Source organism: Ursus maritimus, unplaced genomic scaffold (assembly GCF_017311325.1).
Source record: "Ursus maritimus isolate PB19 unplaced genomic scaffold, ASM1731132v1 scaffold_8, whole genome shotgun sequence".
Classification (NCBI taxonomy): domain Eukaryota; kingdom Metazoa; phylum Chordata; class Mammalia; order Carnivora; family Ursidae; genus Ursus; species Ursus maritimus.
Genome location: NW_024426996.1, coordinates 15,823,982 through 15,847,585, shown reverse-complemented (window position 1 = coordinate 15,847,585; position 23,604 = coordinate 15,823,982). Strand labels below are relative to the sequence as shown.

The 23,604-nt window shown below is 37.6% G+C and overlaps 1 protein-coding gene across 1 annotated transcript in view; it reads right to left on the bottom strand.

Annotated features, from left to right (window-relative positions):
• Positions 1-23,604, bottom strand: part of WDFY3 (WD repeat and FYVE domain containing 3) — a 235,221-nt gene that overhangs the window by 103,368 nt on the left and 108,249 nt on the right. The window contains exons 14-22 of the mRNA XM_008693320.2: positions 18,440-18,617; positions 17,434-17,648; positions 14,972-15,084; positions 12,278-12,509; positions 10,577-10,677; positions 10,216-10,434; positions 6,002-6,183; positions 3,950-4,181; positions 2,244-2,404 (exon numbers count right to left, since the gene is read on the bottom strand). Of these exons, the coding sequence (XP_008691542.2) occupies positions 2,244-2,404; positions 3,950-4,181; positions 6,002-6,183; positions 10,216-10,434; positions 10,577-10,677; positions 12,278-12,509; positions 14,972-15,084; positions 17,434-17,648; positions 18,440-18,617 (1,633 nt within the window). The remainder of the gene's footprint in view (positions 1-2,243; positions 2,405-3,949; positions 4,182-6,001; positions 6,184-10,215; positions 10,435-10,576; positions 10,678-12,277; positions 12,510-14,971; positions 15,085-17,433; positions 17,649-18,439; positions 18,618-23,604) is intronic.

The window sequence follows — 23,604 nt, the reverse complement described above, 5'->3', positions numbered from 1 at the left end:
TGGCGTTCTCATGGGAGGAAATGCCTAACTGAAGAATAGGAAAAAGGGAAATAAAATGTAACTACAGAAGAGTCTGAACATTTTGATTGGGGGAAAAAAATACATGATTAGTAACATATCATTTCTTTCTCTCCATATCAGAATATTAAAAACATGGGCATTCATTTTTTTTTTTTTTTTTTAATGCACGAGCTCTTCCAAAGGGTAGAAAGTCACAGAAAGTAAATTAAGTACAGTCTACTGAGATAACGATGGTGAGTGGGGTCTCTGGAAATAGCTTCAGAGATCTTTCTGAATGAAACTCGGTCATGGTTTTAAAGTTCTTATCACTCGCTGCCTCACAGTATTTCTGATTAGTGAACATAATATTAGCTTTACTTCATATCCAAGTAAACGTCACATCAATTATTCAAGTGTTCATAGATAAAACATGCCTATAGAAAAGAAATGTTAAGTTTTGCACGTGCACACACAAACACATAACGTGCTTTCAAAGCAAACACAATCCTAAGACTTTAATTCTGCTGTTACCTGTAGAACTAAATTTACCTACAGTTCATGTTCCTTTAAAGATGGTACATGTATTTACAGACATAAGACTGCACAAGAGTTGTAAATACTTACTGTCCCCAAATCCCTTCCTTCCAGTTTCCTGATTTCCTCCCTTGGTCTTTGCCTCTCTTAATCAGCCAAAACAGCTTCCCAAGCTCACTGATGACTCCCACCTCGCTAGACCCCACTTTTCGTCAGTCCCCGGTCCCGGTCTTTCTTGACCGGACACATTTGCCATGGTGAATCACCGATTTCTAACACATCAAACTCTTCTGGTTTTTCTTTCTGGCTGGCTGCTACTCCTCACTGTTTTCTGCTGGTTCTTTATCTCCTCAGCTCCACAGTACTGGATGTCCCAGGTCTCGGTCTGTAACCTTTCTCTATCCATACCCACACTTCAGTGAAAGCATCTAGTCTCGTGGCTTTAAATACCACCTCTGAACATCCGTGGTTCAAACCTCAATTCCAAACTCCAGATTCCTATTTCCAACGGCTCTGAGATCTCCACTAAGATATCTAATACGCTTCTCAAATTTTTCCAAAACACAGTTCTCAGAATTCTTCCCCAAACTACTCTTCCTGAAGTTTTCTCCGAATCAAAAAAAGTGACCCTATTTTCTTCACTGTTAGAGCCAAAAACCTTGGAATTACCCTTCATTCCTTTCTTCCCCTCACGATTCACACCCAATCACCAAAAACTGCTGGCTTGATCTTCAAAATATACTTCAAATCTGATCATTTCTCATCACGGCCACTGCTATCACCCCAGTACTCACCACCATGATCACTCACACGAATTATTATAAAACTTGTCCCCCTTCAGTCTATTCAATAGAGGTCATAGTCATCCGGGCTAACATTTCATTCATTAGGTCCGGAACCCTATAATGCTTCCCATGTCACTTAGTTAAAGCCAATGCCTTTACCACTGCCTACAGTCTAGTCCCCATCACCTAGTTGAGTTCCTCTCCCACTACCCAGGTCTTCTCTCATTTGTTCTAGCCACACCTGCCTTTGCAGCAGGCACGACCTTCCTCAGGGCCTTAGCACTTACACCGCTGGGACAAAACCCCCCGCGCCGTGTCCGTATCCCATTCTGCATATTCTCATGGCTTGCTGCCTCACCTCTCTCAAGTCTTCTCCAATTTCACCTTCACAGTGAGGGCTCCTCTGACCATCCTATTTAACACTATAAGCTGATTGCTTTCTCCTTCTTTGCTTTATTTTTCTGCAGAGCACTCTTCACCTTTGAACATAACCTATGATTAGGTTATTTCTTTAGTTATTATCATCTGTCTCTTCCACTACAATGTAAGAGCCATAAAGGCAGGCATTTTCTCTAAATACACTGCTGTGTCCTAAACAAGATGGTACCCGGCACACAGTTATAACCTTAAGAAGAGCAATTGTTTTCTTTTGTTTTCTGCCATTCAATTTCTTAATTGCTTATTTTAAAAAAAAGAACAAATATAAATCATGCAGAGAGAAGGAAATTCTCACTTTTCCAAATTAAGCTTAATATCTAATTATGTTTTGGCTTAAATCCAAAGCCAAATAAAACAAATATAAGCAATACAGGAGAGGCAGAGTTTCCAGTGACTATTCATACTTGGCTGGTACCCGTAACAACTCTCTGAAACACTGTTCCTGAGAGAACCCGCCACAGCTTCCCGGGAAATCATTCTGCTTACCTGCTTAGCAATGGCTTTGCTGTCCAACTTGTTGTAGACCTTCCGGATTCTTGCCACCGTTAGGGAAGACACGGAGAGTGCATAGAGGCCAAAGGACACCTTTTCTTCTGGCACTAATGACACAGGAGACGGGACGACACCTTCAGACTTTGCATCTTTACCTGCAAAGGAATAACAATCCTTTTCAAAACTGTCACTATTTCTCCTTATCCTAACACAAATGTTTTATTCTTACTGTCATTTTTAAATGGGTAAACTCAAAAACCTTTTAAAGTGGAACATGAGAGCTAAATTTAAAAACTGTTTTATTTAAATTTTCAGCTCTTCATTTCTTTTCAGAAAATAGAGAAAACCACCTAGTCACAGACCTCTACATTCCAAGTTTTATTCTTAAAATGTGCTTTACAAATAGCATAATGTAAAGGAAAAGAGTTTTAACTGTTATCAAAGAAATACACTTCTCCCCTTCGGATCAAAGGAGAAAGAGCATGAACATGAGTAGAATGCCTCTAAGTTTCGTAGCAGTAGGTCTCCTGCCCAGTGATAGCTCCCGTTATGTGCTTCTCTATATTCTTCTAAACAACACAGCAGAGCAGTTAAGAATACAAGTTTTGAAGCTAGATGGCTTAAGTTTGAATCCTGCTTTATCACTTAAAAGATATGTGACCTCCACACCTCTGTACCTCAGTTCCCTCATCTGTAAAATGGGGATTATAAAACCAGTACGTAAGTACCAATGTTTTGAGGAGATGAACAAATCCATGTGAAGGGCTCAGAACAGCTCTGCCCTTCATGTGTAATAACTTACTGCCCATACTGAGTGCTCAGTGTTAGCTATTGTTAGACGCTATCTAAATCAAGCACATGAGTGAGAGAGGGGCGCCTGGGTGGCTCAGCTGGCTAAGTATCTGCCCTGGGTTCAGGACACGATTTCAGGGTCCTGGGATCTAGTCCCACATCAGTCTCCCTGCTCAGCGGGAAGTCTGCTTCTCCCTCTCCCCTTCCCCACCGCTTGTGCACGCTCTCAAATAAATAAATAAAATCTTAAAAAAAAAAAAAAAAAAGAACATGAGTGAAAAACAAATTACTTAGCCACAGAACTATCATCATTTAAATATACTTGTCCTAACGCTTCTGAGAACTTTGGGAGAATGAGAACAAGAGGATGGGGAACATCACTTGGAAAGAGTACTCCTACATCAGTTCCTTTGACTCTAAATTTCTTTTGGGAGTAAGGATAACAAGAAGTGGACTGTAGGAGTAAAGGGATGAGGAAAACTGATGTTACTGGTCTAACCTGAAATATATTTGTGTGTGTGTGTTTTCTGGAAACATCTCTCCTTCCTCTAACCAGAATAGATACACCTTAAGATGCTTATATAATAAGAGAAATTATAGAATGAGAAGCAAGCTCTGGTTAGACTCTTGGAGAGCATACATATCTTGGAGCCAATGAGAACTAGAAAATTTGTGATCAGGCATGAAGACAAAACTCAGGAAAGTATAGTACCATCAGTGGAGGAGAGCACTGGGACTAGGAGTGACTGGTCAACAGTATCACACTGACGAAGAGTGAAGGAAAAGGCTCTTTTTGTAAGACAAACATAAAGTACAACCCCATCCATACCCTATCTACAAACCCGTATATACCCTGATTCACAGATCTACACGGCAGGAGCTAAGTTTTATACTTTTAAGTTACTCACATGGCATACATACGGCCTGAAAGCTTCCAACATAATTTGGTCCTAGTTCATAAATGGTAGTAACATTTGATGGAGGTAAAACTTCTTCCAGAAAATGCGTGGGTCCCAGGCGCCAAACCAATGCAGCAATTTGGCGTTGGGCAGGTGGAGTGCCAACGTACGCATAGACTGTGCTGACCACAGGTGGGTTAGCAGAACCTGAGCCCCCAGGAGTACTGTGAACATAATGCAGCTGTGAAAGAAATGAAAGCAAATGTATGAGACAGAACCCCAAACCCCCCACTTTCACCAGGAAAATAACCACTTTTTGTGTATAGTTTCAGTATTCTCTGGTCATGATGCAACTTTACGAATGTACAGAAGCAGCTGCTTTGAGAAATACGAGGGCAGGCCAAGATTCTGGAACACGAATGTGGAAGACGGAAATCTGTTATTATCCAACTCTCTGATAAATTATCTAACGTAAGAACGGGAAACAATCAGATAGAGGGATACTGTTACTATCTGGTTGGTTTGCATACCAAATTAATGATGCTTCTATGAAATTTTTGGGTTGATATAAAAGCAGAGCTTTCCAACTACGGAATTCAAGTAGTCCTGAAATTAGCTATGTCGCCTTCAATGTGAGTCTGTCAAATTAAATTATATTCATGAGAAGTGTTTTATAATGGGTCAAGTGCTCTAAAAGTGATAAAATTTAAGTTCTATTATGTAATTTATATAACCATAATCTCAATGTAAAACACATTCTCAGATTTGAAATTACATTAGTGTTTATTTACTGACGAAGTGCAAAACTATCATTCAATTCATTCATAACAAATATATAATTAGAGTATAAGAGATAATGAAGTCAAATTGTTTCTTGTGGCACAGGCAGCTTCTACTACTCGATGGTAGGAAGGATGTTTTTTGGTACCACTGTCCTCGCTTCAGATTACATCACTCCATAGATTACAGAACAGCTCCTGGTGACCTTAACAGTGTGTGTGCAGACCACCACGCAGCCTAAAGCTGGTTTCCCGGGACCGCTGACTCCTCACAGGCACGGTGATGACGACGATGTAAATGTATCAACAATAAATCTACCTCTCAATGTTTAGAAGCTAAGGACATTTTTATTTTAAATAACACTAAAAATAACAAAGGAGCAACCTACTATAGAATCCACAAGCCCATTTCAAATGCCATCATATGTACAAAACAAACAATGACTATTCCGACAGAGTACATTTTAGGGTTTATCTTCTTGAAACACAATGTCACAATAAAATATCATTAACGAAGGAAATGCATTCAAGGAAGCTGCTGATTTCACTGTTTTTTAAACTTTAATTCACACAAAAGGACAAACTTCGCTTTTGTTGCTTCTTTCAAGAGATAATCGCTATAAAAATGGATACTATCTTTTAGATAGCTAAAGCATTTTAACAGCTTGCTACCTGAGTTCTGTCAGAAGTAACTAGCGGCATTCATCCTGATACAAAAAAAGAACTTCTGACTCTTTACCAGTTATTTCAACTCTCTTGCCTCTCTTCTGAATACCATGTATCTATATCTACAGGAATATTTATACACTCATTCATTCAGCAAACAGTAATGGAACACCTACTATTATTATCAGGGACTAATCTGGGCGATCTGAAAACAGATTTGGATGAATGAAAACAATTCCAGCTCCAAAGGAAAACAGAGTCTACTGGAATGCGTAAGAACGATAAAGTGATGGCAAAACAGTGTGCTCACAGGTTATTTAGGCATCCCTCAGCTGGCTTTTCTGTTGTGAAAAATCACTGAGCCAACTGGCTCACGCGCTGACATATTCACTAACTTCTTTAGTACTACGTAAGCCCTTCTTTCCCTTCCTCTCTAATCAAGTGATATGAATTAGCCAGCCACATGACTCCCAAACATATTGTTCAAATGGGTAACAAAGGTCAATTTGAAATTAAGACGGCAATTTACAATATACCCCTGCAAACACGCACACCCACCCGTAAACTTTCCCGTGAAGTAGAGCAGGTTAAGACTTACAAGCACACGCATGCTTACCTTCACGGTGTTAACAAGCTGTCCATCAATATAGAGGGCTGCAGTACTGTTTTTCAGCATGCCTTTGCTCATCACCAAAACCAGATGATGCCACTGACCCTCAACTATAAGCTCTCCACACCGAAAGCGGGCACAGCATGGGAGAATCTCATAAAAAGAGGATTCTTCACTAAAATCATCAACTGAAATAAAGAGGGGAAAGAAAAAACTCAACATCCTCATTCTACAATTATTCATATCTAGATCTTGACTTTGTGTTAAAATAATAATGGTGATGATATAAATGAACAGGCCCTATTCGTTCTACAACTTTATCTGTAGCAAGACGTAAAACCTGGAATGTGTTTTGCTTTCTTCTGCTCAATATATAATCAAATAAAGTTATAACAGCTGGTGAAATACAAAATAAATAGACGATAAAGTTAGAAGAGACAACAAAAAGAGACTAGTTGGTTATTATGTCATGATCTGTTATGAAAGGTCTTTTGAAATTCTCCTTTGCCATGCATTTGATTACAGCGTTGGTCAGAAAATTAAAAATTTTACTCTTGCTATATGCTCTGCTCAATGACACAAAGAGCCAACGATCTGTTCTTAGTTTGTGGTTGTACTGCCCTGACCCCGGTCTGATGATAACTGGTAGTAAGGAGGTGACTGATGGAGTGGAAAGGTTTGTTATATTAGTTTCAGGCGCACAACAGAGTGAGATTCAACAATTCTATACATTACTCAGTGCTCATGATAAATGTACTCTTTAATTCCCTTCACCTATTTCACCCATACCCCCACCCATCTCTCCTCTGGTTACCATCTGTTTGTTCTCTACAGTTAAGAGTCTGCTCTTGGTTTGTCTCTCTCTCTTTTTCCCCCTTTGCTTCTTTTGTTTCTTAAATTCCACATACAAACGAAATCATATGGTATTTTTCTTTCTCTGACTGACTCATTTCACTTAGCATAATGCCCTCTAGTTCCAACCACATTATTGCAAATGGCAAGATTCCATTCTTTTCTATTGGTAATATTCCATTATGTATGTATGTATTTATACATACATACATACGTATATACATACATACATACATACACCCACACCACCTCTTCTTTACCCATTCATCTAGTGATGGACACTTGGGTTGCTTCCATATCTTGGCTATTGTAAATAATGCTGCAATAAACACAGGGATGCATGTATCTTTTTGAATTAATGTTTTTGTGTTCTTTTCAAAAATAACTTAGTAGTGAAATTATGGGTCATATGGTAATTTTAAGTTTTTTGAGGGAACTGTATACTGTTTTCCACAGTGGCTACATGGAAAGGTATTTTTTGATTCAAGTTTCCTGCTTCACCAGACAACTCTGATTACTTTCTAACATTCTGCAATCATTCCTGACTCCCATCTGGCTTCTCTCTGCTACCCAGTATGTTGCCTGATCATACTAGGAAATAATGGGTCAATATTAATTCAAACTTAATGTTAAGCTAATTAAAAATTAATTTAACTCTTCTAAACATTCAAGAAGGGGTGGGATAACAGTGTATACATCCAGATGTTGAAAATTCATTCCTCTACCCACCTACCCCCCAAAAAATTTTTAAAAGAGCTGATCTGTAACCATATAACTTAAAGCAGACCCACTGTTTTTCACGATAGGCACATACAAGTAAATACACTAAAAGTTAAAAGTTTAAATTATATGGGGGTGCCTGGGTGGCTCAGCCGTTAAGCGTCTGCCTTCGGCTCAGGTCACGATTCCAGGGTCCTGGGATCGAGCCCCGCATCGGGCTCCCTGCTCAGCGGGAAGCCTGCTTCTCCCTCTCACACTCCCCTAGCTTGTGTTCCCTCTCTCACTGTCTCTGTCAAATAAATAAATAAAATCTTTAAAAAAAAAAAAAGTTTAAATTATATGAAGAAAGAATTACAAATAAAATACTAGTTTTACTTTCAGAATCTTAAAGTATCAGCATACACTGGAATGCCAAGATTATATTTTAAAATGATAATACAAAATATACATCCATTGATAAGTTAAAAAAGGCAGAATCTTATCAATTGGTGACCTAATATAGGAAAAGAATTGAAGAAACTACGTGAAAAGCAGAGTCAAACAGTTTTGAAAGGTCTAGTGTATGGACCAAAGGATGTGAAAGAAAAGATCAAAAGTATGGGCGAAACTAAGAACTCTTCCCTTTCCCTTTCCTGTGAACGGACTGAATCTTCTCCAGAACTGCAGAAGATTTTACTTATAAAAATTTTCTGAGAGCTTCACATTCTGACTCAGGCTGAGACTAAGCCATATCCAGCATTCAGTGGTATGTCAGGATATCTTGGTGAGCCAACTGGTTTCGGACAACTCTTAATTACCTACGCATCTTAATGGGCTACAGCTATTTAGAGGCTGGCTCCTGTAGTAGTAATATCAGCTATAAATAATGTATCTCTTACTGTAAATTCTGGTGATATATGGACTACAGCAGTCTTGCAAATTACATTTCATGAAAACAATAGAAAATATTTTCCTAGTTTAATGAAATATCCCTAGATCCATTCCTTAAACGTTTCCATTAAATTCTATCCTTTCTTCCAAATTCTCCATTATTCACTTTTCTCATTATTTCCCTTTCAAGTTGTCCATTTATTTTCCTTTTCTTATTCATTCACTCACTCACTCATATATTCACTCATTCGTTCAGTCTATTTACATTGTATTTCAAGTGTTTTACGTGGCAGGGCTGCCCAGATTACCAAGGTAATTGTTGTGTGTGCGAGAATATAGTTCTACTTCTATTTTTGTCTAGACAAAGACAAAAACAAAGAATTTAAATCTTGGAAGTCCAGATCAGTGATTAAAAAAACAGAATAATATCTATGACAGTGGGCATAAGAGGAAGGGAAGACTCAAGAAATAAGAAGGAAGCATAATTCGGTAAGACTTAGTGAAAGGGGTGGTATTATCAAGATAGACTCGAGGTTTTTGGCTCGGCTAACTGGTGGTGGGGGTGTCATTTATCAAGACAGGAAAATAGAGATGCAAGTTTTATAAAGAAGAAACATTACAGTTTGAGTTGTTTACAGAAAGACTATTCATATAAAGATGTCTAATTTGCATTTAAAATGTGAGGAGAAAGCATGGGACACAGAAAAATAAAAAAAATTTCAATTCTGGAATGCCTGGGATTAAAAGGGATTTTTTAATAAAGATAGACTCCCCTCCCTCACAAAGAGAAGCTTGAATACAAAGACTAAAGATGAAACCCTGGACGGAGAAGAAAGCTGTTGAGGGAAGTTGTAAAAGAGAGGTCAGAGATGTAGGGCAAGAACGAGAGAGTGGGTCTCCCAAATGGCAAGACTGAAGACAGGTTCGATTAGGAGGAAAACATCAGAACAGGATCAAACAGAGTGTCCTAGTAAGAATTTTAAAGCAGTCGTCTATATTGATGCCTACTCTGTGCTAGTCATAAAAAATACTAAGAAAAGAGGCCTTACTATCTAATTGAGCTAACATTCAAATTAATATTTGAATACCAAGCATATGTGAAGCAATACATGGTATTTTTGGTCAGTCAAAAGATAAATTTAGAAGATGATAAAAAAGAGGTGTATTTATATTACAAATGCTTATATTCAGAGCAAAGAACATTCAGTAAACTAAGATTTATATTTTATGTTATTCACATCATTTAGGAAGATCTGCATGAATGTCTTGTGTTTGAAATTCTACTGGACAGCAATGTAACATTATGGCATGTGGGAGAGATTTAGGAAATTAGGATTATTAAATGGTATGTATTAAGCCTTGAAGGTAAGTGATGGATAAAGTAATTAAAATGTTATTGTGTCTAGCACAGAGTGGCACATATGGTAGGCAGGTGCTCAATGAATATTCATTAGTTAAGCAGAATTCATGGCCAATGAAAATCCTTACTAAAATATATCAAACAAGCAATCTGCTTTCCTAGCAAAAGCTGTGATTTCTTGGCAAGTAGAGATGAAACCTTATTTTAGGAACTCTTTCCATTGTTTTCTATCTAAGTCTCTTTTGAAAGTGCCTTAAAATTCACTGGTAAACAATATTCAATGTTTTATATAACCTGTTCTGTTCTATAATAATTTAAATTGGAAAAGAATTACCAGCTGGACCCAAGATAAATATTATAATGAAATTTAATACTTTCAATTATCACAAGAAGCAAAAAGAAACAGACAGATACTGACCATAGTTTTGGAGTAGTTCCTCTTTGGTGGAAACAATCAGAGATCGGTCTTTCGCTGACAGAACGATGGCAAGGCACACGTAATGCTGCTCAGAAGAATTTGCTCGGCGCACGACAGTAAGAAGTCTGACAGGGTGGTTATTTGGAGGAGAACTAAAATGTTCAATACAGAACCAGCTAGAGTAGCTTAAGCCAGATGGAGGAGGGAAGAATCTTTCACCTAAAATAAAAATAGAAAAGTAACAATGAAAGAGCTTGTGTTGATTCATACTTATATTTAAAAAAGAAGGCAATAAACACTAAATAAAATATAATCTACTAAAAAAAAGAGAATCTCATGAGCAAAGAAAGTTAGTATTTACCAGAACCAATGCCACTGACCACAGCCCCATCAGTAAGGCCTGTTGTGACGGCATTGTTTGTAGGAGCATTATGAGGGGCCAGACTGGGCAGGAACAAACAGCTGTTAGAGAAAAGACAATGTACATATTAGAGACCAATTGTTTTCTTCTCTTACCACTAGGCACTTACTGTACAGTAATTAACTGCCATCATTTAGGGGTAATTAGAGCGAAGAGATCATGGAATAAACCTGGGTGCCTAACAAAGTCCTTCCCTTCTTGTAATTATGTGAGAGTGCAGAAAGGTATACTTTAAAAATCTCCAGTGCCATCATTTTTATTTTAAATTTTTAAAAATTTACGGGGCGGGGCGCCTGGGTGGTGCAGTTGTTGGGCGTCTGCCTTCGGCTCAGGGCGTGATCCTGGCGTTATGGGATCGAGCCCCACATCAGGCTCCTCGCTATGAGCCTGCTTCTTCCTCTCCCACTCCCCCTGCTTGTGTTCCCTCTCTCACTGGCTGTCTCTGTCAAATAAATAAAATCTTTAAAAAAAAAAAAAAATCTATGGGGCGCCTGGGTGGCTCAGTCCTTAAGCATCTGCCTTCAGCTCAGGGCTTGATCCCAGAGTCCTGGGACCGAGCCCCGCATCGGGCTCCCTGCTCCACTGGGAGCCTGCTTCTCCCTCTCCCACTCCCCCTGCTTGTGTTCCCTCTCTCGCTGGCTGTCTCTCTCTCTCTGTCAAATAAATAAATAAACAAATCTTAAAAAAAATTTTTTTTTTAATTTATAGGCCACGTACGATAAAATACACCAATGCATAACCCTGCTCAAGACACTGGAACAATTTCATCACTGCTGAGAAATCTCCTTGTGTGCCTTTCCACTGAGTTGTTTTCCCCTGTGCTGATTAGTTTTGACTATTCCATAATACGTTTTAAGCCATCATTCAATAATAACACATGACAATGTTCTTAAAATACAATTTATATTTTTAGATTGATGTATAAGAATCCCACAGAGGAGTATAGACATAGATCAATAGTATTAGCATTTGTGTCCATTTTGAGGCCAATGGATTTTATAAATTATTCTAGATTCTCTTCTAGATTCTCTACAGATTTATGGCTGCTTCTGCTACTATAGCAGTTTCTGCCACTTGAAATTATTTACTCATTTGATGTGATAGTCATTGAGTATAATGTATAAGGTACTAAGCTAGGTAATTTGGGGGAAAGGATGATGAGTAAACTCCAACAATTTTTAATCTAATTTTAATTTGCATATAATCTATAAATTTATTGTACTAAATCAGGTGGCAAACACTTTCTGGGAGGGCCAAACCATAAATATTTCACACTTTGCAGACCAGAGGGTCTCTGTCATGACTACTCAACTTTGCCATTCGAGCACAGAAGCAGCCACAGACAATACATACATACATAAGTGTGGCTGTGTTAAAATAAAACTTTATTTGCCAAAAAATAAAAAAATTTACAAAAAAAATTTGGACCATGGGTCTTAAGATTCCAGACTCTTATAACATATCAACTTATTTAATATAATAAATAATTTAAAATTAAATCTAAAAGCCTTAAAGTAACATGCTCAAAGAACTCAATCATTTGAGAATATATAAGTATATTTAAAACCAAAGATCTATTTGTCAAAGGCAAGTAGGAGGCATAAAATCATATAAGGCTTGGCTACCTTACAAATTCCTTACCCAAACCCTTCAAGGGATGTGTCAAATTCAACAAAAGCTGGAGTAACTGATGACCCATGAAGTCTGATGTCATGCGGGGTTGTCATGGAGACCAGACACTTCACCCTAGTTAGAGGTACAGTACTTCCTTCTGCAGATTTTACCAGGCTCTTGCTTATCCGATAATGGTTATCTTCATGTAAGCTGAAAACATTATCAGAACCCAAACCTTCCATAGATGTGATCATACTACCTGTAAGTCAAAGAAAATCTCTTGGGAAAAATATCATGCAGATTTCTAAAATAATGACTTTACAAAGCAGACTTATTTTTTAAATACCAGTCTTGAGTTTCAATATATAATAATTTTATGTTCAAAAACACCAAAGCTATTATTCAGTTTTAATGTACTTTATGTTCATTTTTAAACTTAAATAGCATGTGTTTCCCTTTTTACTTATAACGAAAGTCATAAACACACTGCAGAAATGTTGGATACTACAGAGTACAACCACTATCCAAGCCACTGTTACAATGTAATTTAGTTATAAATTACAGATAATGATGTTTCTAAAAGCCAGATTATACTTTTATTTCAAGGAATTATTATCTCTCTTTGAGAAGAAAGCAAAATATTCTAGAAGAATTACAGTAGGAAGAAACAGGTCATCTTTATCATAAAAATAATCAGATAAATAGCAAAAACTTGCTTCTCTCCCATTTTCTTCCTTTTAACCCTTCCCTTACAATTATTATAATTAAATATGTAATCACAAAAGTACTTGAATTTAAAAATTCCTATGTGCATAAATGGTAACAACGTCGAGAATAAAAAGACAAATTTTAAACAAACTGGCCTATTTTTCAGGAATACATTTCCAATGTAAAAAATGGAGAAAATATTCCCTCTCAAGATAAACTACATAAATACAATTGTTTTCTCTCTTAAATGTGCTAAGCATTCAGGCAACCATGAAGATATTTCGATCTTCTCTTAAAGGAACTATTTTTGTTTCTACTCTTTGTAAAGGAAATCACAATCCAATTCTAAGGAACCGTGTTAAGTACAAAAGCAACACATATACATCTAGGGGAGGTATACTGACAAACATGAAAAACTGCAATACTTTGTTTTCCAGTAAAACTGTTCAGCAACTCAAAAGATCTTAGTTTCCAAAACACAGTATTCACTAATCACTGATGATAATTCGCAGGAGAAAAAATTAAGACTGAAAGAACAGGGGGACATTGCTTAATCTTTTGGATTCTCACCTGAAAGAACAAGGGGATGAACGAAACCTTCACTACCTCCTTTCAGAGCAGCCGTTCTGCTTTTCTAAGTTTTATTCTTTCCTGCTTTGCTAGTAATGGTGACTTCAATCCATCAAAACAAATGCCTATCACCACAGCTCATAATTATACAAATGAATCGTAAAGAAAAAAAAAAACCAACAAAAGCAGAGAATTCGCACTAGGAAGAGGTCCAGTGCCACACAGCTCTCTGCTGAGGGCGTGCTTGTCCACGTCTCGGGTGGAATCCGTGGCCTCTCAGGGGTCCCTGCCAGACTGGTAGGAGGCAGTGCCTGTGCTCTGCCAGTCGCCAGGCATCATTCCAGCAGCCCACGCGGAAACGTCTCTTCGGGGCCCCTCTCAGCCACACTACCACACACCTGTCTGCGAGACTGCCTTCTGCTGCTACTGGCAGGTCATTCTCGGTCTTCTCTGTACTAGTGCTTGCCAGCATTCTGGGGCATGTCCAGGTCCAAATGAGCAACCCATCTAACACCCCACTTCGAGCTCTAGGATCAACCGCTCCTCTACTTCACTCCAGAGCCACGATTCCAGCATGGTCCTTTCCCTCGCATGTTTCACTGCTCCAATTTTGATTGCCATTGTTCTCCCCCACTCCTCTTCCTCCAGCTCTCTCAGTCCTTTTCTCTCACCACATTTGCTTTCTGTCCTAGCCACTATTCTCCAGTCCGGTGACCTATCCCTTTTCTCCCGGCCCAGCACTGCTGCTTGGTTTCACTCTTTTTTTTTTATGTTAGTCACCATACAGTACATCCCCAGTTTCTGATATAAAGTTCCATGATTCATTACTTGCATATAACACCCAGTGCTCCATGCAATACGTGCCCTCCTTAATACCCATCACCGGCTTATCCCATTCCCCCACCTCCCTCCCCTCTGAAGCCCTCAGTTTGTTTCCCAGAGTCCATAGTCTCTCGTGGTTCATTCCCCCTTCTGTTTCACTTCTTTTCTATCCAGCCTATACTCCTCGGTGTAGCTCTTCAACTACTTTTATCAGGATGTCTCATCTCCTGTCCTCCACGTCCCCTGCAGCAGCCATCCTGCAAACCCACGGTGTGTTAACAAGCTAATTACCCACCCTAGTTCGGGTGGCAGAGGCTACTTGAGGAAGGCAAAGAAATTATGAATCCTCTGAGAAAGAGGTATTGCCCCTTTCAAGCCAAGTGTTACTCTGCACGTAATTCTCATCTCCACGGGATCCTGCTTCCATCAGTGATTCCTTTCTCACCCCCATCTGCCCCCTTCTTCAGTCAGCCAACCAGATTTTATGCTTCCTCATGTAAATAACAACAATCCCTTTCCTTTCCTTTCTTTCACTGTAAAACTCCTTGAAATAATACTCATCCCCAACATGATTTTCATATACGCAATAACCAAAAAAGGGAACTTCAAAGATCAACTTACTCCTCATCTCTGGCTCATAACTCAGTGAACTTGGTTTGTGGACCCTATATTGTTTTAGCAGTTTTTTGTCCCAGGCACCACAATTTAATGGACTTGCCAAACGCAAAAATTCCCTGTAGAAGGAACAAAGCAGTTACAGAACTCATAAACCAAACACACAAGATATGGGGTCTCATGAATTATAACAGACTACTTAAAAATACAAAAGCAATCCAAACAGTTATTATAAACTAATATATAATGTTAATTTTACATTTGAATTACCTAGCTTATTGTAAAGGGCGAAAAAATGAAATTTGGGGAGCATGTTCTCTTGAAATGTGATGTACAAAAATGTACTGAATTGTCTAGGAGTTACACAAATAAGAGTCCTTCATATCCAGTCATTTATGTCATCACGTAAAAGGGGGGGGGGGGAGATCACTTCTCTGAATTTTCAACTCCCTAGACCAGAAAAAGAAACTTTAAATTAGGTCCCGTTTGCCAGTTTTTCATGTAGAGTACAATATATGATTAGTTTATAACCTTATAGCCTATGGTTCATCAACTCTGGTATCTGTACTATCATGAGAACTTTTGTTCTGAAAATTTATTCACTGTGAAAACTGAGCATGTGCAAATGGTTGGTCTCCATTGCTTACTGTTTACCTAAGTAGGCAATATAAGTTATTTAATAAAATACTGGTATTAAGTATGAGATAATCTGTCTCATTCATTCTCTCTACTTTTAAAGCAGATTACCAAAAATGATCAGGGGAAAAACTCCATGCTATTTGCAATATTTTAGGTCTCTGAATATCTCCATAAGATGATGGACAAAGTGAGTAGGGACAGTCTCACTCATCTTGGTATTGCGAAGGCCTACTACACAGTGCCTGATACAATACTGTTTAATGTTTATAGCACGGTTTATTTAATCCACCATTATTTGGAACCAATTAAAAAATATAAATTATAAATAAGGGCCAACCATTTTTAAGAAAGTTCCTAAAAGGAGTACTTCAGCAGAAAAGAAAATTATCTCATAAAGAGAGCTGCTTATATCTGAAAGTGATGAGATATAGTATATTTTTATAAGGAGGGACAAGATGACTTATACTTGAAATCTGTTTGGCAAGTAATTTCAAGGAAAAAAAATATATATATGTTTATTTATTTGAAAGAGAGGGAGAGAGAGGGGAGTGGAGAGGCAGAGGGAGAGAGAGAGAGAATCTTAAGCAAGCTCCACTCCCAGTGGGGGCTCGATCTCACAACCCTGAGACTAAGACCCGAGCCAAAATCAAGAGCTGGATTCCACCCAGGCGCCCCTCAAGGAAAGTATTTTTTTTTTTACGGGTTTTATCCCCAGGAACACCTGGGTAGCTCAGTCGATTAGGCGGCCGACTCCCGGTTTTAGCTCAGGTCATGATCTCAGAGTTCTGGGATTGAGCCCCATGGCAGACTCTGTGCTCAGTGGAGAGTCTCTCTCTCTCTCTCTCTTCTCTCCCTCTGCCCCTCCCCAAGTGTGCTCTATCTCTCTCTAAATCTTTTTTTAAAAAAATAAAGGGTTTTATCGCTAAAACACAGAGGACTGTTTCTCTTACATTACCAAGATTTGAATATATATATTTCTTGAAAGGGTAAACTGTGGAAGGTATATTCATACCCTAGAATACTACTCAGCATTAAAAAGAAATTGTTGAAACATAACAATTTGGATGCATCTCCAAGGCATTACAAAAAGTGAAAAAAGTCAATCTTCAAAGGTCACATACTATATACTTTCCTTTATGTAACATTCTCAAAGTGACAAAATTATGGAGATGGAGAAGAGATTCGTGGTTTCCAGGGGCTAGGAATGGGGGGGGGGGTGGCTAGGGAAGTGAATGTGACAGTAAAGGAGTAGCAGGACTAGGGCGATTTTTGTGACATTCTGAGTGTGCGGTGGGCACATAAATCTACACATGTGATAAATAACAGGGAACTGTAGCATACAAGGATACATTGTAGCAATATCAGTTTCTCAGTTTTCAGCTTGTATTATAGTTACATAAGATGTAACCAGTGGAAGAAACTGGGTGAAAGGGACACAGAACTTCTCTATCTTTACAACTTTCTCTAAATCCATAAAGTATTTTAAAATAAAAACATTTAAAAAGCATTTCTTAAGAGTTCTTATATATAAAAAGTTCTTCAATATAAAGTAGATGCAAGTCATATAAACATAACATGACTATTTTTAAAGGAGAGTTTGCTGGATTCGAGTGGAAGGAATAACCCATGGACAGGAACATCCTGTTTTCTAATAACTAGACTTACTAAGACTGACATTCCAAGCATTTTGCCCATTTTTATTATTCTGGTTTTGCCCACAGATACTTGAATGTATGTCTATGAAGGCAGGAACTCTTGGATATAAAGACTGAAGGAACTGTCATTACTAATTGTGGCTTACTCAACTGTGCAAAAGAGAACGTACTGACCTCAGCACCATGGGCTCCAGGGCCTGGGAGGCTAATCGCTCAAACATCCGCTGGAGGGGCGGGTGCAGCGAGTGGTCCTCGTCGGCCAGCGCCGCGCTGCACCGCTGCAGCAGCCGTGCGTGAAGACCCGCTTCACACATGACCTGCTGGTTTCTCTCCGTGTGCACCAGGGATTGTAAGATATTTGCCACAGCGAGTTGAAGGTCCAGAGCATGCTAAAGTTAAAGAAATCCATGCCACCAGGGCGTTCTTAGTAAGAAAGGTGATAGTTCTCTCCACAGGAAGCACACCTTTTAATATGAGGTCTCTACGCGTTTCTGATTACCTTCAGAGGAGTTCAGAAGCTGACTTGGAGAGATGGAGCAACTCTAGAAATGAGCTAGGCAAATGTGTCCTAGCCTCACTTTGCTGGAAGCATACCCAGCCAGACTCCACGCTCTTCTAAGTCTTCTGTATTAAATGACTATATAACTAATAGTATTTTAATTTTTTGTAGGAACAATGAATGCAAGGTCTTTTACATGATGGGTAAAGAACCAGTTTCAAGGAAAGCCTATCATTTACAATTGTGACCCTTTAGGCCTTAGAGGCCATATACCACTTAACAAATTAGTCACCAAAGCTCTAATTCACCCCAACTCTTGAGTGCTACAAGTCAAAACAGATAAATAGCCCCAAAGTGGTATCTTCAGTCATTTTTCTTTCTGTACTATTAATAATTTCCACTGCTGAGCAGGATTTATAAGGAGAGATAATTATTTTAGCACCTGTCTTGGTTGCATTTGTGACAAATGAATTGTATTCTAAAACATACATATCTATCTCATTAAGAAACTTAGGGCCCAAATAAAAAAAAACCCTATTTTTTCCTTTCCTACTTTAGTATGTAATATGGAACGGTTCTCTATCAGTCTGTCTTTCTGGGCCCCACTTCCTTGATTATACAGTCATATTCACGTCCTTTCCCTTATTAAAGATGGAGAGGAGCTACCATATCCAAGCTTACTTCTGGCTGTGTCACTGACCCAACAGAGGCCAGCAGGTCCAGCATAGCAAGCATGGCTCCAGGATGGATGATGACGGCATCAGAACTCTGGAGGGATGTCGTTGCCACATGTAGTTTCAGGTCAGCGACATTTTTAGGAGGGTAAACAGGGGGAGTTGAAACAGAATGATACGCATGCCTATAAAAAGAAAGAAGGGTAATTTAGCATCAAATTCCAATCAAGTTCTCTGTTCAATTTCTTCATCTTTTATTACCTTTATCCACTGACAAGCAAAAACCTTTGTAATTCAAGGTTGGGTTACAGAACACTTTAAGGCTGAGATATAAAAGAGCAATATGTTATCAATTTTTAATGAGTCACGTATAAACAATTTCACTATTAATTCTTCTAGGCTCTCATATGTCTTTACCATTTGTTACCTGGATTGTTTCATTTAAGAAGGGCACATGATGACTAAACATTGCTCTCTGGTATATTTGAAAGCTGCTAAGAGAGTAGATCCTAAAAGTTCTCATCACAAGGAAAACATTTTTTTCCCTGTATCTGTATGAGATATAGATTTTTTTAAGATTATATTTATTTATTTGTCAGAAAGAGAGACATGGCACAAGCAGGGGGAGCAGCAGGCAGAGGGAGAAGCAGGCTTCCCGCTGAGCAAGGAACCTGATGTGGGACTTGATCCCAAGACTCTGGGATCATGACCTGAACCAAAGGCAGACGCTTAACTGACTGAGCCACCCAGGTGCCCCATGGATTTTTTTTTTTTTCTTTCTAAGAGAGACAGAGCCCACTAGCAAGCAAGGGGGAGGGGCAAAGGGAGAGGGAGAGACAGAATCTCAAGCAGACGCTGTGCTGAGCAGGTATGCAGGCCTGATCCCACAATCCTGACATCGTGACCTGAGCTAAAATCAAGGGTCAGATGATTAACCGACTGAGTCACCCACACGCCCTAAGATGAGGGATGCTAAACTTACTGTGGTAATCACTTAACAACATATGTAAGAGAAATCATGCTGTATAATTTAACTTATACAATGCTGCATGCCAATTATATCTCAATAAAACTGGAAGAAAAAAATGACACCTGTACCAGAAGATGCAACAAACAGGTGAAATCACAGTGATTCAAAACTTTAGGTAAGGTAAAAGTTCTGGTATAATGTGATGAGGGTATAAATTAAATCAAATCCTTCCCTTGATTAGATTTTTTCTTTTTTTTTTTTTTCCGGGGGGGGGGGAGTGGAAGATGGAGGGGGAGAGGGAGGAGGGAGAGAGAGAATATCAAGCAGGCTCATGCCCAGTGCGGGCCAGATGCGGGGCTTGATCCCACAACCCTGGGATCATGACCTGAGCCAAAATCAAGAGTCGGATGCTTAACCGACTGAGCCACCCAGGCGCCCCTCAATAAGATTTTCTTTTGAAGTTACCTATGTGTTTGTAACCTTTCCTTAAACCATGCGTAACATAATAAAGGACTAACAAGATCTAAGCGGCCTACTCTCTAACTGGGTCAATCAGACAGGGTTGGCTAAGAATCTTGGCTACCTGACAAGAAATAATGTTAAGCATCAAGGAAGTTTTCCTTTAGTTTATTTGGAACTACAGTCACATTCTTTTGCGTTACCCACTTACCACTGAAAATATTCATCACAATTTCTTAAAAACATAGAAGGCATATTTTACATAATAAGCTTCTAGAGGTAGAAAACCTCACTATATCCTGAACATAGCACATTTCTTCTCATCAATGATCTCCACTTTCTATTTCATACTGTTCTTCTACAATTCATGAGTTTTGCACATTTTGTATCCTGGCACTAGAAAACAGATGCTTGTGGCTTCAGCCTATGGGAGCTCTTTGTTCCAATGAATCGGTTTCAGCATAATTTGTCTAATGCTGAGCTCTGTCACTGAGAGCAGTGCAGTTTCAGCTCTCTGGCACAAGAGCAGCTTGGGAAACAGATGCTTTAAGTCAGTGATTTTGTAGCAAAGATTTGGCACTGCCATTTTTTTTTTTTAAAGTACCATTCTCTTTTTAACAGAGATTCTAGGAAAGTATTCAGCTTCACTTAGAAAAAAAAACACGTGGGCTCTCCCAGTTTATTTAAAGTCACCATGTCCTCCACCTACTCATTTTTTCAACTCTGGGTTTTTTGTTTTGTCTTGTTTTGGTTTTTTTTGCTGTTTTTGTTCAGAAATATTTAATTTCTAAACTTACTAGGATAGATTTCTAAATGTTTATTACCAATAGGTATTTTCTTCCTATGTTGCTTTGTTTATTCTATGAAATATTCTGACCCATCTAGAAGAAAAGATTATAGTGTAATAGGAATTCTCAACCATTAAGAAATTTCATAAAAACTATTTTTCATTACACATAAAAAAACTCAATTTGGAGAAAAACCCAATTCTACTTGTATATTTTAGTAACAGGCCTTCCAAAATTATTTCTGAGTTTCCAGATTTAATATAGACTGAGCTTTAATTATGGATATACCCAGGAAGGAGCCCTTATGTCTTCAGAAACCAAACTCTTTATTAATTAATATATAGCTATTATAGTAGTAAACCTTTTACTCTTCCATAAGATAACAATATTCTAATATAAAAATTACATTCATTCTTCTCAAACTGGAAAAACTTTGCAAACATTGCATAAATTTAAAACATGATTATTTATTAACTAAAATTAGATCTATTTTAACAGGCATTGTATAGTATTATTAATACTTACTGAGTCACTTAGGTATCACTGCAGGTATTACCACTTTTTAAATTTAGAGATTACAGTAAGCTTATTAAATGAATAATCCCAAGCAAGACCTAAATCATTTACAAATATAGGATAAGACAACATTTCAAAATTTAACTTTTATGTTGCAGCTACTTTTAAAATTTAGAGAAATTGCTACTTTAACTTAGTATTTCAATCTAAATTTTCATATGTACTTAAGACTTACCTAGCTCTTTAGGGAATATATTCTTGAATATTTAAATTCTGAGTATGCTTGCCCTTAATTTTCATCAAGTGTGTACAGGCCCTGAGTAACAGATACCATGTTTGAACAATAACTAGTACTTGCCATTTTTTTCTCCCCTGCAGAGAGATTCTAGAGAGCCTTGGTTTTTATATTGTATTTTGTTTTCACTTCCTCTAGCTCTGATTAAATATTGTTCAGCTATAATTCTGTTCCACTATTCTTTCTGAATAATGAATAATAATGAAAAGTGTTATGAGTTTTAGTTTTCCAAATACAAGGTTTCTTAGGTTTTTCCCCCCAATTCTTAAAATAGAGAAGAATCTCCAGGATTTTATGTGCCAGACAAGCATCACAAACTCAAAACTTGCTGTATCTGAATACTCCACAAGCCATAAAAACTAATACAATATTGGTTTCTCTTTTTGTCAACAAAAACACATTTTGCCGCAAGAAAACGATGCTGAAGTAATTTGTTGAAATGTTCTAGAGATATTCTGATTTCAAAAGTTACTGTATTCGCATTTGAAAACAAAAACATTGTTTTCTTGATCAGCTTATGATTCTTATTACTGAGCAAAATGTATGTAACCTGACCAGAATGGCAACCTGAAAATGTCAACGTTGACCTTATTATTATGAACAGTATTAGGAACCTCCTTGGGTAAAACCAACCTGAGAGCCTAATTGGAATTCCCATAGAAAAGATTCAGCCAGGACTGTTGAGTCAGTGCCCATTTCCCTAAAGTCAAAGATAGGGCATCCTTACATGTGGCTGTGATGCAAATCACGACAAAGTGTTTTGATCTAAGCCCTTAAATAACTCTCTATGAGATGGAATAAAATTTCCCCTTTGTCAAATTATCATTTAAATAAATAGTAAGCTCTGATGGATTTTCTTTCCCTGTGCTCCTTTAATCTGTGAATTTCTACTGCGAGTATTTTATAGTTTTTGGTTAATACTTAAAAATGATTAAATGTTTTTAAACATCAATTTTTATACCTTCACAATTTATGGAATCATAAATGTGATTTTCAATAATTAAAACTACTTAGTAATTAAAACTATTTTTTTAATATCCAGTATGTGGGATAGTGAGCACACGTGAATCTTCAAACACAAAGTTACTGCATTCATTTTAGCAACAGAAAAATACACCACGTCAACTCAAAATGATTTTATGGTTTCTTATATTAAAAGCTGCTCTTAGAAAAACAAAAACAAAATAGTTTTAAAATACAAATATACTAAGCAACACTAACTTCGTTTAAGATTATTCTGAACTATTCCATGATTTATTGTCAGAAAATGAGCTCTAACTCCTACTGTAAAAATAAGAGAAAAAGGAAAATATAAAGTCCACCTATCTAATGAATATTACTACCATAATATATTGAAATACAGGACCTGTAACAAATAGTTTTAATATAATAATTCCACTAATATTCAAATTTCAAAATCTGAACAGAAATAAAATTAATCAACAACATAGCTGAACCTCAGGATTCATTTTTAGAAAGCCACAATGGAAGAATATATTAATATAAGACTGAAGGACTTGTACTTGGTTATGAGAAAAACTGGGGAAGGAAGAGTACTGGTCCCAACTCTACAGGCTACGATCATTTTTAGTACAGGTTGCAAACGGAATCTTAAATGGAACTTAATTGTACTCTTGTCAATCAACTGCTGGGTCTTTATATTTACAAGCTTTATATATGAGGTAGACCAGATGAGCTTAGAATGAGATGCACACAGAACCAATGAAAACAAGAGCTAGGGTAGCTTTTTTTATTCATTTTTTTTTGTTTCAAAGGTTGGCTGTGACAAGTCTCCACAACAGCATCACATTTCAACTGGTTGAACCTGATTGAGAAAATTCGCAGTTCCTTGCCAGTGCTGTGATGTGCATTTTGGAGTAAAAGCAAAAACCGAAGAATGATTCCTAACACATTTTAAGTAAAAAGAAAAAGTACTGTACTTAAAGAGGCACTAAGTCCTCACTTCTAAATTAATTTTAATAGGAGATATTCATGCTCTAAAAGTAAAATGTGTATTTTACTCTAAATAGAATCAGATGACAATATTCTAAATGTCCCTCATATCCTCATGGCACTAACACATTTTATTCTCATAAATATACTCAGAAGTTGATGATTCTAAACCTAAAAAAAAAAAAAAAAAA